Source organism: Gavialis gangeticus, unplaced genomic scaffold, assembly GCF_001723915.1.
Source record: "Gavialis gangeticus isolate Ggan-Ray unplaced genomic scaffold, GavGan_comp1, whole genome shotgun sequence".
NCBI lineage: Eukaryota > Metazoa > Chordata > Crocodylia > Gavialidae > Gavialis > Gavialis gangeticus.
In genome coordinates this window covers 7873820-7889710 of record NW_017728991.1, presented here as the reverse complement: position 1 = coordinate 7889710, position 15891 = coordinate 7873820, and the positions used below count along the sequence as shown (strand labels likewise).

The 15891-nt window shown below is 39.6% G+C and overlaps 1 protein-coding gene across 3 annotated transcripts in view; it reads left to right on the top strand.

The window, feature by feature from the left end:
• The window catches only part of RHOT1 (ras homolog family member T1), a 54867-nt gene that overhangs the window by 26875 nt on the left and 12101 nt on the right, over positions 1–15891 (top strand). For 2 of the 3 annotated variants that reach the window (XM_019516898.1, XM_019516891.1), the window contains exons 11-19: positions 3405–3525; positions 4423–4507; positions 5854–5999; positions 7754–7854; positions 8935–9065; positions 9443–9526; positions 10845–10964; positions 11290–11492; positions 13675–13797. In XM_019516898.1, coding sequence (XP_019372443.1) covers positions 3405–3525; positions 4423–4507; positions 5854–5999; positions 7754–7854; positions 8935–9065; positions 9443–9526; positions 10845–10964; positions 11290–11492; positions 13675–13797 — 1114 coding nt within the window. The remainder of the gene's footprint in view (positions 1–3404; positions 3526–4422; positions 4508–5853; positions 6000–7753; positions 7855–8934; positions 9066–9442; positions 9527–10844; positions 10965–11289; positions 11493–13674; positions 13798–15891) is intronic. The other variant, XM_019516905.1, reaches the window with a different exon arrangement.

The window sequence follows — 15891 nt, the reverse complement described above, 5'->3', positions numbered from 1 at the left end:
AGGATCAAGGTAAGACTAACTGGCCTATAGTTTCCTGGGTCCTCCTTCCTCCCTTTTTTGAAGATGGGAACCACGTTGGCCCTCTTCCAGTCCTCCGGTACCTCTCCAGAGCACCACGAGTGCTCGTAAAGCCATGCCAGGGGACTTGCAATGACCTCAGCCAGTTCCTTTAGAACTCTAGGGTGGAGATCATCCGGACCGGCTGACTTGAAAATGTCCAGCCCCTCCCGAAGCTCCCTAACTAAATCCTCGCTAACCCTTGGCCCAGGTGTGCCTCCCCGGGGCCCCGAGAGGGGCCCAGTGGGAAGGTGGCTGTTCTGGTCCCTACTTAGGAAGACGGAGGCAAAGAAATCGTTAAACAAGAGATGTGACTTGTCCAAGGTGGGGGAGAGATGTGGCTCCCACCACTTCATGCACCCTGAGAGGACATGAGGGACATGTGCCTCTGCATCTCTGCACGGGGTGAAGGCGAGCTGCTGCTGCGGGCTGTGGCTGGGGCTGCACCAAGCTCTTCTCAGCGGGGTTTGGGCCAGGCTGTGCTTGGGGCGGCAATGCTGGGAGGAAGGGCTTGGGGGGCTTCAGCGAATTTTGGGGTGGCTGCAGGTCCCCTCCCCCACCACCTTAGCCCCTTACCAGTGCTGCTGTGCAGCACTGCTGCCCTCCCCAAGTGCATCCCAGCCCAACACCCCCACCAGGAAGAGCTTGACGCAGCCCTGGCCCACAGCGGCACCCCACCCTCGTCCTGCGCGCAGATCTAGGGGCACACAGCCCCTGTGCCCTCCTGGGGTGCATGCAGTGGCAGGAACCACCCCCTCTCCCCATGACTCCTGGACGAGCCGTGGGTCCATCCTGCCCTGACTGGGCAGCCCCTGCTCCTGGTCCACTTGCTCCCTCACCGCAGGGGCTTCAAACTGCTACCGCCAAGCCCCTTCTCTCCCCCACTCCTTCCACCACAACAGACTTTCCAGCCAGACACTGCTCTTCAAGCTGCCAGACCACATATCGGCAATCAGATTGGTATCGGCTGATAGGGCTGGTTAAAAATCAACTATTGGTATCGGCCCAAAAAATCTGTCTTGGTGCACGCCTACTATGTAGGTTTCACTGGTGGCAGTACTGGTTTATGTAAGATGTTGGTATATGCCCACATTTTTACTACACTGTTGTGCAGATGGTTTCATAGTTTCATAGATTAAGGGTCGGAAGGGACCTAGTAGATCTTCTAGCCCGACCCCCCGCCAGGACGGGAGAACAACAAAAAACCCCAAAAAGAGAAACGGGACTCAAACGAGTCCAGCCAGGTAGGCATCCAGCCTCTTCTTAAAGACCCCCAGGGTAGGGGCCAGCACCACTTCCCTTGGAAGTTGGTTCCAGCTCCTAGCCGCCCTAACTGTGAAGTAGTTTTTGCGGATGTCCAATCTATACCTCCTCTCCATCAACTTGTGCCCATTACTCCTTGTTATGCCAGCGGGCGCTAGGGGAAACAGCGTCTCCCCCAAACCCTTCTGGTCCCCCCTAGTGAGTCTATAGACGGTCACCAGGTCCCCCCTCAGCCTTCTCTTGTGGAGGCTGAATAGGTTCAGGTCCCGCAGTCTCTCACTGTAGGGTCTGCCCTGTTGTCCCCGGATCATGCGGGTGGCCCTCCTCTGGACCCTCTCCATATTGTCCACATCCCTCTTGAAATGGGGCGCACAGAACTGGACACAATACTCCAGCTGTGGCCTGACCAGCGTCGCGTAGAGGGGGAGGATCACCTCCTTGGCTCTACTCGAGATGCACCTGTGGATGCACGACAAGGTCCGGTTAGCCCTGCCAACGATGACCTCGCATTGTCGGCCCATGTTCATCTTGGAGTCAATAATGGTAATTTAGCATATCCCCTAGTGCTACTCCTTCTAGAGCCTCACCAGTGAGAAATGGTAGGGAAAATACTGTAATCTAGCTGTAGTCTTTATAAATCATACATGGATTCATGTGGAAAAGTAATCTAAATTTTCAGCAAGATGTAGAAAGTACTTAAACAAACAATTATCCTTCATATTATATAAAATCTTGGCATAAAAAAGCTAATGTATGCTTCCAAAACACTACTGTCCAGTAGGGATGCACCAATAAAGATTTTTTTGGCTGATACCTATGACTGATTATTAACCAGCCTTATCAGCCAATCCCATTGCCAATGTGCAGCTTGGTAGCTTGGAGAGCAGCATCTAGCCAGTAAGTCTGTGGGGGAAAGGGCCATGGAGGGGGCAGATCGAGGCCCCCACAGTGAGAGAGGGAGTGGGGCTGGGGCATGGGATGGAGGCATAGGCCATCACTGCACACACCCCCAGCGGAAGTATGGAGGGCATGTGCCCCCCAGATTTGTGTGCAGGGCAAGGGTGGGCTGCCCACTGTAGGCTTTGGGCTGCAGGTGGCGGTAGTGCTGGGAGGGGGACTATGAAGCAGCTATGGGGAATTTTGGGGTGACTGTAGCCCATCCCATAGCTCCCCCTTCCAATGTCACCCCGACCTGTCCCTGCCCACCCCAAGCGCAGCTCTGGCCCAGCCTCCCACTGCCAGGAAGAGGCTGGCGTAGCCCCTGGTCCTAAGCCCACAGCAGGCAGTCTGCCCTCACCCCATGCACAAATCCGGGGGCCACATGCCTCCCCTGGATTGCATGCAGTGGCGGGGAGCCGCCCCACCGTACAAGCCGCCCATTCCTCCATCCTGTACCCTGTCCCACCCCAGTTGGGCAGTTCCTGTCCATGCCCCAGCCCCACTCCCTTCCTCATTGTAGGGGCCTCGATCTGCGCCACCCCCACGCCACACCTCCTCTCTCCCCCACAAACTTACGGGCTGGATTCTGCTCTCCTCCAAGCTGCCAGGCTGCATTCCTGGCTGCATCCATGCTGCAGCTGCTCACGTGCACACGGCATTTATTGGCATTATCGGCTACACTGACCAAAAAAAGCTGATTGCTGATGATGTCAATTTTCCTTTTATCAGTGCTGATCTGATATGGACCAATGTATCAGTGTACCTCTGCTGTCCAGAAATTCTTGCCGAATGATTCATTCTTTACATTTTGAATGGACAGAAACTGTAAGCTTGATACAAATTGAAAATATGTATTTTAGCATCAGTATTTTATTAAAACCTAGAAAGCAAATGTTAATATGGTGATTTTCAAATTACTATTTCATCAGGGAGGTTCAATTATGGAGTTGTTATAATTGTAAAAATAGAAGATACAGAAAATAAAATGTTTTATAGAGATTTTGTATATATTATATACATGCATTTAGCCTGTATGTCTCCTGTATTTAGTTTGTATTCTTATGTTGATACCTTCAAAGAAAAACTATTAAAATATTAAGTCTATCAACACCTTCAGAGTCTTAAGAACTGTCATTTAATTTCAGGTTTTCTTTTTCTACACACACTTTTTATTCAGCGAGGAAGACATGAAACAACCTGGACAGTATTACGTCGTTTTGGCTATGATGATGATTTAGAGCTCACGCCAGAGTATTTGTTTCCTCCGTATGTGCTCTTTTGTTTAATTTCCATTTTTAACTTTAAATATTTGGACTTGTTTCATCCTTTTGTCCAAGGAAAGGTGGATTGTTACATTGGTTACATCTTTACTTAAAAACACAACTCCAGTCTTCCTAGTAATGTTGAAATGATGTGGATACAATATGGAGCATATGCAACCTCTTGACATGTCACTTCCCTTAGGCTTATGTGCTAAGAGTCTAATCCAACAGTGGCAAAAATCAACAGAGTCCTTTCCAGTGACTTTCCTCTTGGAGCCCAGTAATAGCTAAAACCTTAAAATTTCACACAGTTGCCCACCCAGTTTCTGCTACTCATTGCATATGAAGAGCAGAAAGATCCAGATTTGACATACTACATCAGACAGTGTTCCAGTCACTTGAGAATCCTGTCCTGGCAGTATTTGGTTTCCTTTAAACCCCTGTCTCTCAATACACAGTGCTGTGTAGGAGTGAGATGGCAGGAGGGCAAAACTTCTTCCATAAACCCTGTTTAATCAGCTTATGACCAGGACATGGCACTTAATTATCCTTTGTCTTAGAGGGAAAGAAATAGTAGGAATGGATCTAAAACTGTCCTGCCTTTTCTTATAGCATTTAGCTCATTTAGGCTTTTCAGAGGCTCTTAAGGAAGTTAGGTGACTAATTCCCTTATTCTGTTTTGAAAATCCTAGCTTTGTATCTCAGAAAGTTGCCAGATATTTCTGTTCTATCTAAAAATGTTTTATATTACGAATGATTTTAGAATTCCTAATAAATCATGCTTTCTTGTTCTCTTCAGAGAAACTGTATAAAGAAACTGAAATGCTACGTGTTTCTTGAAGATTTATATCTTGGAAGATTTATGATGTGACTGAATTTTTTGGTCTTTTTTAACAAACAGGTTGAAAATTCCTCCTGACTGCACAACAGAGTTGAATCATCATGCATATTTGTTTCTCCAAAGCATTTTTGATAAACATGATTTGGTAAGTTTTTAATCTCATTTACACACAGTTTGTATAATATCCAAAATAGCTTTCTACTAACTCTTAGCAACAAAACCCCCATTGTCAAGGAATTAAGATTTTTTTTTAAAACTTGCAATAGGAGTTGAATTATTAATATTTTGTTATAAACAATATGAAAGTGAATCTGTTTCATTTTTGAAACTCAAAACTTATGAACTAATGTTAATCTTTAATGTGGCATATGGAACCTATTCAGTGTTTTATATCAGAGAGCTAATGTTGAAGTCAGCCATCTCCCTTCTGTTTAAATTGTAGATGTCTTTGGTTACTGTACTCTTTATAAAAGTCTCTATGTGCTGCCAATGTATCTGCTTCCTGGGCTTTATTGGCTCTAAAAGCAGAACAAAACGAAAGCTAAACTTTTTGCTGGAGCTGGTTATTCCTGGGATTTCCTACATGGCGTCCCTCTCTATGCTCTTAATTCTTTTGGACCAAGGATACTTTTCTTTCTTGGAATCAATGGGCAGCATCTCCTATAATAAAGAAGCAGAAGTATGAGGATGGATAAATGAACCCTTCCTTCCCTGTGTAGGGCATAGTTCTTGCTACCCTATTTACTGTTGCATTGATCAATGAGAGAATACTTAAAGCAGGAAAGAATATTTTTATTTTAAAATCGTATTTAGAATAGTATTTATTTTATGCACACACTTCAGGAATATTAGAAATGACAGTGCGTATCCTTGGAGTAAAGACCTTCTGGGGGAAAAAAGTTTTAACAAAGAGACAGTATTTTAATGGTTGTGGCATTTATGCATTCATCATTCTTATTTATTTTTTATTTTTGTATTTGTTTTTTTCTTTCCAAGTCAAAGGAATTTTGACTTCTCTTGTATTACTCAGATATGCTTTGTTTTAGAAACTTGCAAGTAGATTAACATTGCATCAGGGCCTGGGGTTTTGATAACATTTTTATGACAGCAACGTGTAGACACAGCTATATTGGCAAAAATAAGGTTTTTTTCAATATAGTTATTTTGTTTAGGAAACCTGTTATAAACTATATCAGCAAAAGTGCTCTTTGTTGGCTTAAGGTGCAGTTACACCAGTGTATAAAAGGAGAATTCTGCTTTCTTTCAGTTACTTTATCTGCCCTAAATCCTTAATTTAGTTTCGGTTCCTTGTGACCTGCTAGATTCAGAAATGTGAGCATGAGAAGAAAAGTTCTCTACTGTGCCACTGGTTTTTTAGGTCATTCAGTCCCTGACAACAAATTCCTTAATTTTGCATGTTTTTGCAAACATGGTTTGGGAAGACACATGAACTTTATCAGTACTGTTTGTCTCATTATATGCATATATCAGGACAGAGATTGTGCTTTGTCTCCTGAAGAACTCAAAGATTTGTTCAAAGTCTTCCCTTACATGCCATGGGGGCCTGATGTCAACAACACTGTTTGTACAAATGAAAGGGGTTGGATTACGTACCAAGGATTTCTCTCTCAGTGGACGTAAGTATGGTGCATTGCATGTTTTTAGCTTTCATTGCTGAAAGACTTAATGTTGGCATTCCATGGAGGACTTCATTTGATAAGATAAAGAACCTACAGAATTTTATTTCACAGCTGTGTAAATCTTGTTTAAGAATATAATGATGCGTGTACTAGAGGCATCTGAAAAGTGTTAGTGTAGAGGTAGAGATTGATTAAAAATTTTTAATCTTCATTGCCTTCTTCTAAAAAACTATGCTAATGAAGGTGCCATAATGAGGTGGTGTGAATTATTTTCAAGTCGAATTATATATAAACTGCACTGCTGCTGCAGTTCTGTCAACTGTCTATAAACATTGTGTTTCCAAAACGAGAGAAATGCATGTTACAGATAGATAAGTTTGTCTGTAGTAACCATATTTGGACAGTTTATAGTAGTTCTCAGTTAAATGCACAACGCTTCTTTTGTTTTTAAAGACAAAAGCAAAGGTTATGCTATAATAGAGATCTAATTAAATTACTTGCTAGTAGAATGTTCTTTCTGTTATGAAACTGTTTTATTTATTTTCAACCCTTAAAGAAGTTTGTCTGTTCCCTTAATGGAGATTAGCTTGCGTTATAAATGTGTTGTGCACGCTTGGCCTAGCTGTCAGAGTCTCAGGAAAGGTATGCTTGATTACTTCTGCCTTGTTACCACCTCCTTGGCCGAGATCGGTTGTTCCTCAGCAAGCTGGAGGTCATTTTCTGGTTGCTCTTTCTGACTGTCTCTCCCTTGTCTTTGAAAATTTGCAAGCAGTTTTGCCGAGCTGTAATTCTGGCACGTCTGTATGACTGAATTAGAGAAACACACGTATGTGGCTGGTCTTGTTAGTAATAAGCACTGTTAGCTTTGTTTGGTGCCCTGCTAGTCCAGTAGGAGACCATTATTGCTGATTGCAGCCAGGTGCAGCATGGAGAAATGTCTACAAGTCTTGCTGCGCAGCTCAGCCAATGCAAATCAGTCCTGGTCTTCAGCACCGTTATGCCAGCTATCAGCCTCTTAATCCTCTAAACTCTCTTTCTACCTGGGTCATGCTATCTGATACTTTAGTACTGAGCCTCACCAAGATTGTACAGATAGTAACTTTGTACCTCACCTGGCAGTTAATGGGAGTGAAAGTGTATGAGGAGACTAATCTAGAATTACTACATTTCTTCCTGTTCACTATAGTCCTGCCTAGGTCACTACTGACATAAACTCTTTCAGATATTATGTGGAAAGGAAGCAAGCTAACAGCTGAGAGAGTGGCCAAAGCAATAAAGCTTTTAGAACCATTTCCAGATCACCTCCATGGATAAATGCAGCCTGTTCTGGGTTTTTTTTTAGACAGGATCCAATGCTTTTTTCTAGACTCCACTATTTGAAAATCTCTGTGAAATAGGTCTGATCATAAATTTTCTGCTTTTTAGTAATCAGTATATACCTCCTATAAATTTTTAAAATGTTGCTGTCTCCTTGTTTTCGCCTAGAAAAGGCATTGGAAATGTAAGGGGGAGACGCCACACTTTAGCATAGGGAAAACCTCGTTGTGTAGGTTGTTGTCATGATTGGTTAGAGCTCGGCAAGGACTGGTTTCTTAGTGTCGTGACTATGGAGTTTTACACCTGTGACCATTAATTTGTGTCCTTTAGTACTGCCTGGCATCAGGGATACTTTGCTTCAGCCAGTTGAGATGCATGAGATATACAAGTTCTTTAATGTTACAGAAAATTGATAATGCTCTCTTCTGTTTTAGATTAACTACGTATTTAGATGTACAGCGCTGTCTGGAATACCTAGGTTATTTGGGCTATTCAATACTGACAGAGCAAGAGTCTCAGGCATCAGCACTTACAGGTAATTTTTGGAAGCAAAACCTGCTAGGAGTTTCATTCAAGCAATTGTTTTCATCCACCTGGTTGTCGAGCAGTAAATTGAGTGTAAACAAAATGTGCTGCATATGGTTCTTTTCCCCCTTTCTGCTTAGAACTTAGACATATGAGTCAATATTTTTAAAAGGAGTAATATCCTACTGATCACTTCAGTTAAATTAATAAAAGTTAAAAAATGTGTGGCTTTTACCAAGCATTTACCATATGAAAAGATTTAATCCAGCATGAACTAAGAAGCAGTCTGTAGGCTGTTGATTTTATTCTTTTCTGTAAGTGTTTGGTATAAACTATGTGGAGGTTTCAATTACAGATCTGTTCTAAGACAGACAGAAGCCAGGTAAACTGGCTTAAGTTTCCACAGAGGTCACTAGCATAGTCTGGATAGAGCCACCACTGATATTCTGAAATCTAGATAGAATTTCTGTTTATGAAACGGCTTTTTAAGAATGTTTTGCCATTGCAAATGCATCAGACAGACTAATGTATTTGAGATAATTTATTTAGATATGGCTCAGTAATTTGATGAACAAAAGATAAAGTGGTATAAATTAGCACAATTAGGCAAAAATGTTGGAAACATTTCAAATATGATGCACACCATTTAACCAAAAAAATTGTATGTGGAAACTTTATGTAGGTCCTCACTTCAGTTGGAAGAAAGGTGTTACATTGTACTTAAGAGCCATCAACTTTAATCAGTTTTGTTTCAGATAGTCTTGCTATTTGATGATATAGATGATATTGCTAATACTTTAATACTAGTTTTGCCCTTGAGAACTTGTGCATAATTGACTCATTTTTCTGTGATTTAGTACATTGCTGACAAGCAATAATCGTTTAAGTAAATCCTGTTGCTGAACACAATTTGATTGTTTTTTTTAACTTTTATTTTAATAATAAAACCAAATGCTAATGAAATGGTTCCATTTATCCAGTATAGCAATCTATTTCATTTATCCAGTTTGTAGCAGTACTAAATATCTGTTATTCTGTTGATGTATCTTGTAATATATTTGCATCTTGTAAAGTATGTTCTTTTCAAAAGTAACTAGAGATAAAAAGATAGACCTCCAGAAAAAGCAGACTCAAAGAAATGTCTTTCGGTGCAATGTTGTTGGGATGAAAGGCTGTGGGAAAAACGGAGTTCTTCAGGCACTTCTTGGAAGAAACCTAATGGTAAGAGGTTTTTTCTTTTTAATACGTGCTTTGTGAGTTAAATTTAGATAACAAAACTTAATGAGCAGCATGTAGACCTTCACTAGTTAGCACCAAATTTGGGGAAAACCATCATGTATTGAAGCATTTTACAATTTATCAAGTAAGTGAATAGATACTGCGTAGCAATATTGCTTTGTTCACTTCCCTGTGCATTAGTTATGGATTAAATCTTTGTTGCATCATTATTTTTACAAAATGCACTATTGCTACACATTTACTAGTATTATATGAAATTTTACATAGCAGGATGCCTCTACAGTTTTTTCTTGTTAAACAGGAGCAGCCAGTGGCAGAAATTACTGCTTTTGTCTAATCTTTAAATTGTGTGTTTTCAGAGACAGAGGCAAATACGTGCAGAGCATAAATCTTACTATGCAATTAATACAGTCTACGTATATGGACAAGAAAAATACTTGCTGGTAAGACAATCTCAGGATTGGTTGCACACATGAGGATTTAAAAAATTGTATTGCCCAGATTTCGAAAGACTCTGCTTAGTTCAGAAAATAATTTCTTGGTTGGGATTTCTTATTTTAGTGCTTTCTCTTGGTTTTTCACGTGCGTGTTATACCCTTCTACCCCTGAACCTCAAAGATGTACAGGTTCTTAATTACATTTATGTTGTTTGATTCCTGTTATAATTTGTTATATCCTAATTATCTCAGCATATCTTAATTATCTCAAACCTAATTATCCAGTCTTAGAAAGCAGTGAGCTTCCCAAATTTAACATATGCATGGAATGAAAACTCCATCTTGCAAGCATAGAGCCAGCTCTGTCTGTTTTTAATGTGTAGACTAGTCATCACATTCCATTAAGCCCCTGTAATCACGACAGACTTCATTTGCAACTTAATATCAGTTTGTTGCAATAGATGTTTTCCTACCTTTTCCTCTCTTTTCTTTTACCTTTTCAGTAATAGGAAGGAGGTAGCATTCAGTCTGATTCTTACATCTGAAATTCCAAGTACAGGGGGAGAGGAGATAATATTTTACTAGTAGTAAAAGGCACTCCATATACAGAAAAGATTTGTTCCTTGTGTCTAAATAAACAGTAAAATTTAATTCCTTTTATTTTTAAAGATGCTAGATAGAATTAGCCACTGTAGCAGTTAAAGATTTGTAGGCTGTCCTTTTCCAGGAGGCAATGGGGAGTGTGCTTGCCCTTGGGCCTGTTTGCATACCTAGTGATCCTCAGTGAGACAGAATAAGGGAAAACACAGCAAGGAATGTACCTTGTTAAAATGAAAACTTGTCACATGGATGACTGACCTCTGAAGCACTACTAGATGAATGTGCAGAATGACTACTAATAGTCTTCAGTAAATGAAATACTTTGTAAAACAGAAATACATTCAAAGATTTATCTTGCTGTAGCTTTTATTCATCATAATATGTAACTCATTTGTCTTGCAAATTTTGGTTAGTCCTTTACTCAAGGACTGGAGCTAGACTTCATGGAAAATAAAGCTTTATGTGGTATAAGCAGATGTATTTCTTTATACGGAGATTATTGTGATTGTTTTTCAGATATGGTGGTGGTGAGTCATGTCCTAGCTATATTGTACGTTCTCAATATTTGTATTATGTTAGTTCTAGCTATTGTGTGTCAGTCCCATCTGTTCTGCATATTTATATGAATTAAACTCAATACAAAATAAAATCATGCCATAAAAAAGCAAGCTTTGCAATCAAAGAAACTCTGTGATATCAAATCTTTTTCTTTCCTCTTTTCCAGTTACATGATGTTAGTGATTCTGAATTTTTATGTGATGATGAGACCATATGTGATGTTGTCTGCCTGGTGTATGATGTCAATAACCCCAAATCCTTTGAATACTGTGCCAGGATTTTTAAGGTTTGTATCTTTTATCTGTTTCTCTACATAGGTTAATCAGAGTAAAATTGATTTTGGTTGTCAGTTCTTCTGATAATCTCTCAATTCAAATATAAGACAATATTGATTTATAAGAAGATAATGCATTCAAATATATTGTGGACTAGGGGATTCAGTTACTATGGGTTAGCTGCCTATACAGAATATTTTTATTCTAGTGTTGCTCAACTATATCTACGAATATTTTACAGTTTTGTCCTGTGAACCATTAAGAACAAGACTGTTCTAGGTTTTGTGGAGTACTTTCATTGTTACTTTCTCCCTTTGTTTTCCATTAAATTTGCAGCAACACTTCACGGATAGCAGAACACCTTGCTTAGTGGTAGCTGCAAAGTCAGATCTACACGAAGTGAGACAGGAATATAGCATTTCTCCTGCAGACTTCTGCAAGAAACACAAAATGCCTCCACCACAAGCCTTTACATGTAACACTCTCGAAGCACCGAGTAAGGATATCTTTGTTAAACTGACAACTATGGCCATGTATCCGTAAGTACCAGAAGCATCATTCTTCTCATACTGCATGGGTCATGACAACACTGCATGCCATTGTTAGCCTTAAGGATGGAACTCTGCCTCATTTAAGCTGTTTAGCAACAGAGAGAGGTGTTACAGTGACCACAGTGAATTAAACGGTAAACCAGTAGAGACACTTAGATCATTTCAATGGATTATCTTTAAAATACTGTAATGCATGGTAGAGATTGCTCCCGTACGATTTTTTTTTTCTGGCAAATCCATTGTTTCTGTTTTCTGAATTTACTTAATAAATTTAGAACATGCATATCTGTATCCTGTAAAGACGCAGGGTTCTGTTCTTTCCATGTGTGCATACATAATTCATGGCCATTAATCGTCAATGGGAAGCTATGAGCATATACAGAGGAGATTAGGGTCCCCTATAGTATACTAGTAATAATACTAGTAATAAGTTTTGGGAATATTACTTTTTAAGTCATTTTATATTAATAAGTGAGCATCATTACTAAGATAAAAGTTATTTCATACACATACCTGGGGATGATTTTTAAAGGTACAAAGCACCCATACTTCCCACTGATTTCAAATGGAACTGTAGGTGCTCTGCCCTGTTGAGTCCAACTTCAAGGTATCTGGAGGCCCTGGTAGTTTCAGAATGGCTATGAGTGACAAAATACCCAGGATTTTCAATGTCTAGTAAATGCATGCATTTGAGTTTTCCTTTTTTGTATGCATATACAGTTTCTAATAGTAATAAGGGTAAGCGCCATATTTCACAACTGAAAGTCACTGAGGGCTGATCATTTTAAAGTGATGTAATTGTCTACATACCTTTAAAAATGTAGCCCTGAGTCTACAGAAATGTTATACATAGTAATTTTCTGTTTGCTTAAATACTAAATAGCTATCAGTCTTTGAATAACTGATGCAACAAAATCTGAATTTTATAACATTACTGTTAACAGTGAAGTGCAAATCTATGTTGTACTAAAGTGGTGCAGTTGCAATATATTGGCAGTTATTTTAGTTAGAGAAAGAAATTGCAGTTACAAATTCATAGCTCACCCTACTTATTTAAAGTGGTATTAATGATCATTGATTTGACTGACCCAGTGTTGTTTATTAGTTTCAAGGTATAGCCATTAAAAAAAATGAAGTAATGGTGATTACAGTTCAAGTCTGTGGTTGGTTAAGATTTCTAACACCACTTGGTGTGCAATAATTCCATTGATATGCCCTGCCTGTCATTTTATGGGTTAATTATCTCTATGTAGATTATGTATTAAATAGTGTGCATCTCTGTAGTTCACAAATCATCTGAGAGCTGTGTTTCTGTTCCATACAACCCTGGTTCTGTAGTCTCTCAGACATTTTTCAGACTTCAAATTTAATATGTTTAAGATCACATTCCTTCTCACTACACATCTCACTCTGTTGCTAGGCACAGTTTACATCCCTCTTTATTTGGTGGGTAGAGCTCTATGTATGGTGAACTAAGTGTATGTTATAGCAGGTGGATTCTAGTATGACAGCTGGCGTTGGTTTTAAATTAATTAGGGGTAAAGTACTCTTTACTCAGAAGTCTAGACTTCTTTGCAAGAAACCTCTTGAATGAGATCAGTAATGTTTCTTTCTCTTAATTTGGTTTATTTGAAAGTACTAGAACATTAGCAATTTTTTAAAAATTTATGGCTTCAACTATTTGTCCTAGATATCCCTTGCTTCTCCCCTGGTTTTCCAGCATGTGCGTATTGAGGGAGGGGAGGTAGTAGGGGTAGTTGTCACTTCGTAAAATAAAATGTGTGTTTAAGCATAGATGTGGCTTACTCCATTTTTTCCTTTATGTGGGAAGAGGGTGTTATCTATTGCTGTGCAGAGGCTTTTTTTTTCATTTAAGCTTTTCTGACACTGAGTTTAAAGATGACTATAGTATAGCAAACATTTTCATTAATGTTTGCTTTCTAGTTTTCATCCATGTGTAGGGAAGTATTGTCAATGTGTTGACAACGAAAAATAGTCAGCCATGACATTCTGCACAGCTGTAGTTTTGCCCTTGCCTGCCCGACTCCTTCCTTTTCCTCTTTCAAATGTAACTAATTTATTCCTAAATCTCTTGGCTTTGGCACAGCCCTACATGTGCCTGGTTTTATAAACAAAATTTCAATTCCTGTCCTTCTGTGTGTTTCCGCAGCCATGCCCGGTTACGCTGTATGTGCGCCTGCAACAGGTGTACATTTTGCATCTGTCAGAACTTCCTCAACTCAGACTTGCTGCAATCTGTAAAGAACAAACTCTTCACTGCAGTTCTTAACAGGTCCTTAACTTTATTTACTAGGTACCAGGTGTGCTTTTAAAATACCAGATTTTTTAAAAAGCAGTTGGTAACCATTTCTATGATGCAGATTTTCACTCCATATCCACCAAACACAGATGCTCATTGTAATTATACTAAACCTTGTCAAGTTGTTTAACCTTGTTAGCTTAAAAATATTTTTAATAATTTAGGGCTTAGTTTAATATAATGAAGCGCACTGCTAACTTAACAGTCAGCTTATTCAGATATGCAGTAACAAAATATTGAGGATATAGGCGTATCTTTTGAGGTAGGCTGTTAAGGGAAAATCACTGTTTTAAAAATCTATTTTAATATTAAACACTCAAAATATACAATATCTGTGTAGAATGGATTAGATCTTCATACCTTTTGGATATCAGTTTTAGAAATGTCTTTTAGAGGATGTTGCAGAAAAAGGTAAGGCTTGTTGAGATCAGTACTGTACAGTGCAGTTACATTTATGATACACATTGAACTTTGTGGGAGCTAGTAACACAAAACACCTTTTACTCATGTTCGGAGTGTATCTGGTTTGTACAAATTAGTGGATATGCTGTGAAGAAATCTGCAGCCTTAACAACTAGCTCCTTAACAAAACACAACCTGCTTATACACTTCCAAATTATTAACTGCTGTGGTAAACTGATAACCACACAAACTTGCAAATATTTTAGACAAAGCAATTAGTAAAAGGCACTAAATAGTATGAAAAGTGTTTCTTAGTATTGAAAGTAGTGCTGCATCTTATCTTATTTGTACTGCAGGCTGTGTTTATGAAACCCCTTGTCTTGTACACACACGCAAATTACAGCTCAAATTGTGTCATCTTGGCCCCCCCGAAAAGAATGGGAGTTCAAACCGAACAATACATTTGTAGCATAGGCGCTCTGTAGCTGTCTTGAACAGGCTGTTGTGAATAGGTAGTTCAGAAGGGCATGGTTAGAACGTGTTTTTGTACATGCTAAAAGGGTCATCGTTATTCCTTGTATGCTGTTCTCTGCCATTTTCAAATGATTATGGAAATATTCCTAATAGGGTAGGTACCTTATGTGCATGTGCTAGATATCTGCTGGTATTTCTGACTTGTGTAGAGAGCATGCTGAGAGTGCCTTGGTGTAAAGTGTGCTTTTTAAGGTTCAAAGCACAGGAGTTAGCAGTTCTGTCAGAAGATATAGAAGAGCAACATTATGGACCAGAAAAATGGTATTTACTAAGAAACGACAGTGAAAGCTTCATTGATGTCCTCTCCACCTTTTCTACAGAAGTTAACCTTTTAAAATTTATCCTAGAAATCAGCTACTGGTTGCCTATTCATCCTAACCTCTGGATGATCCCAGAAACAGAACCTCTTTGTTAGCAAGGCTGGGTCGCCCTCTTGACATTCAGTCACATAGTCCATGCTTACTTCCCCTATCAAAATCATTATGGATAGTTCCCGTTTCTTGACAGTGTGCTGCTCCTTTGGGACTTTCCTGTTTTGAGAGCTTTGCATAACCAGGAGAATATCAGGGACTGGCTGACAGGAGATGCTTTGGTTGGTCTTGGAGGGCTGTCCTTTCCCATACTGACCCTGCACAGTGGGAAGCGACAGTCATACGAATGTACCACCTTTCCTGTAACAGGTCCCGGTCCGTTATTTAGGAAGTGAAGAATTCATGATAAAGCTGCTGCTCTGACCCTACTGGAAGCGGGGGAAAATTGTTTGTTCTGATCTGTTATGTATGAACATTTAGTTTTAGTATGCTGTCTTTTATCTTTGGTTTCGAGCACACTGACATGGTAATCAGACTGAGTGGTTTCTGGGCAAGTTCTTCCCTTTCTGCTATAGGATTTTCCTTACAGACCAAGGAGCATCCTGGGATGTGTAATTTGATGTAGGTTGTTCATAATTTAATTTGATGCAGGTTCATAATTGGATAGAGCCAATGGAGTAGCAGATCTGTAAATGCACTTATGGTAGAGAGCTGCCTGTGTGTGAAAAGATTTGTTACACATAGAGGTAAAATGTTTACAAGTAGTAGAGCTTAGCTGTTAATTATGAATTATTGGGAGAGCCACAGAGTTATATACGCC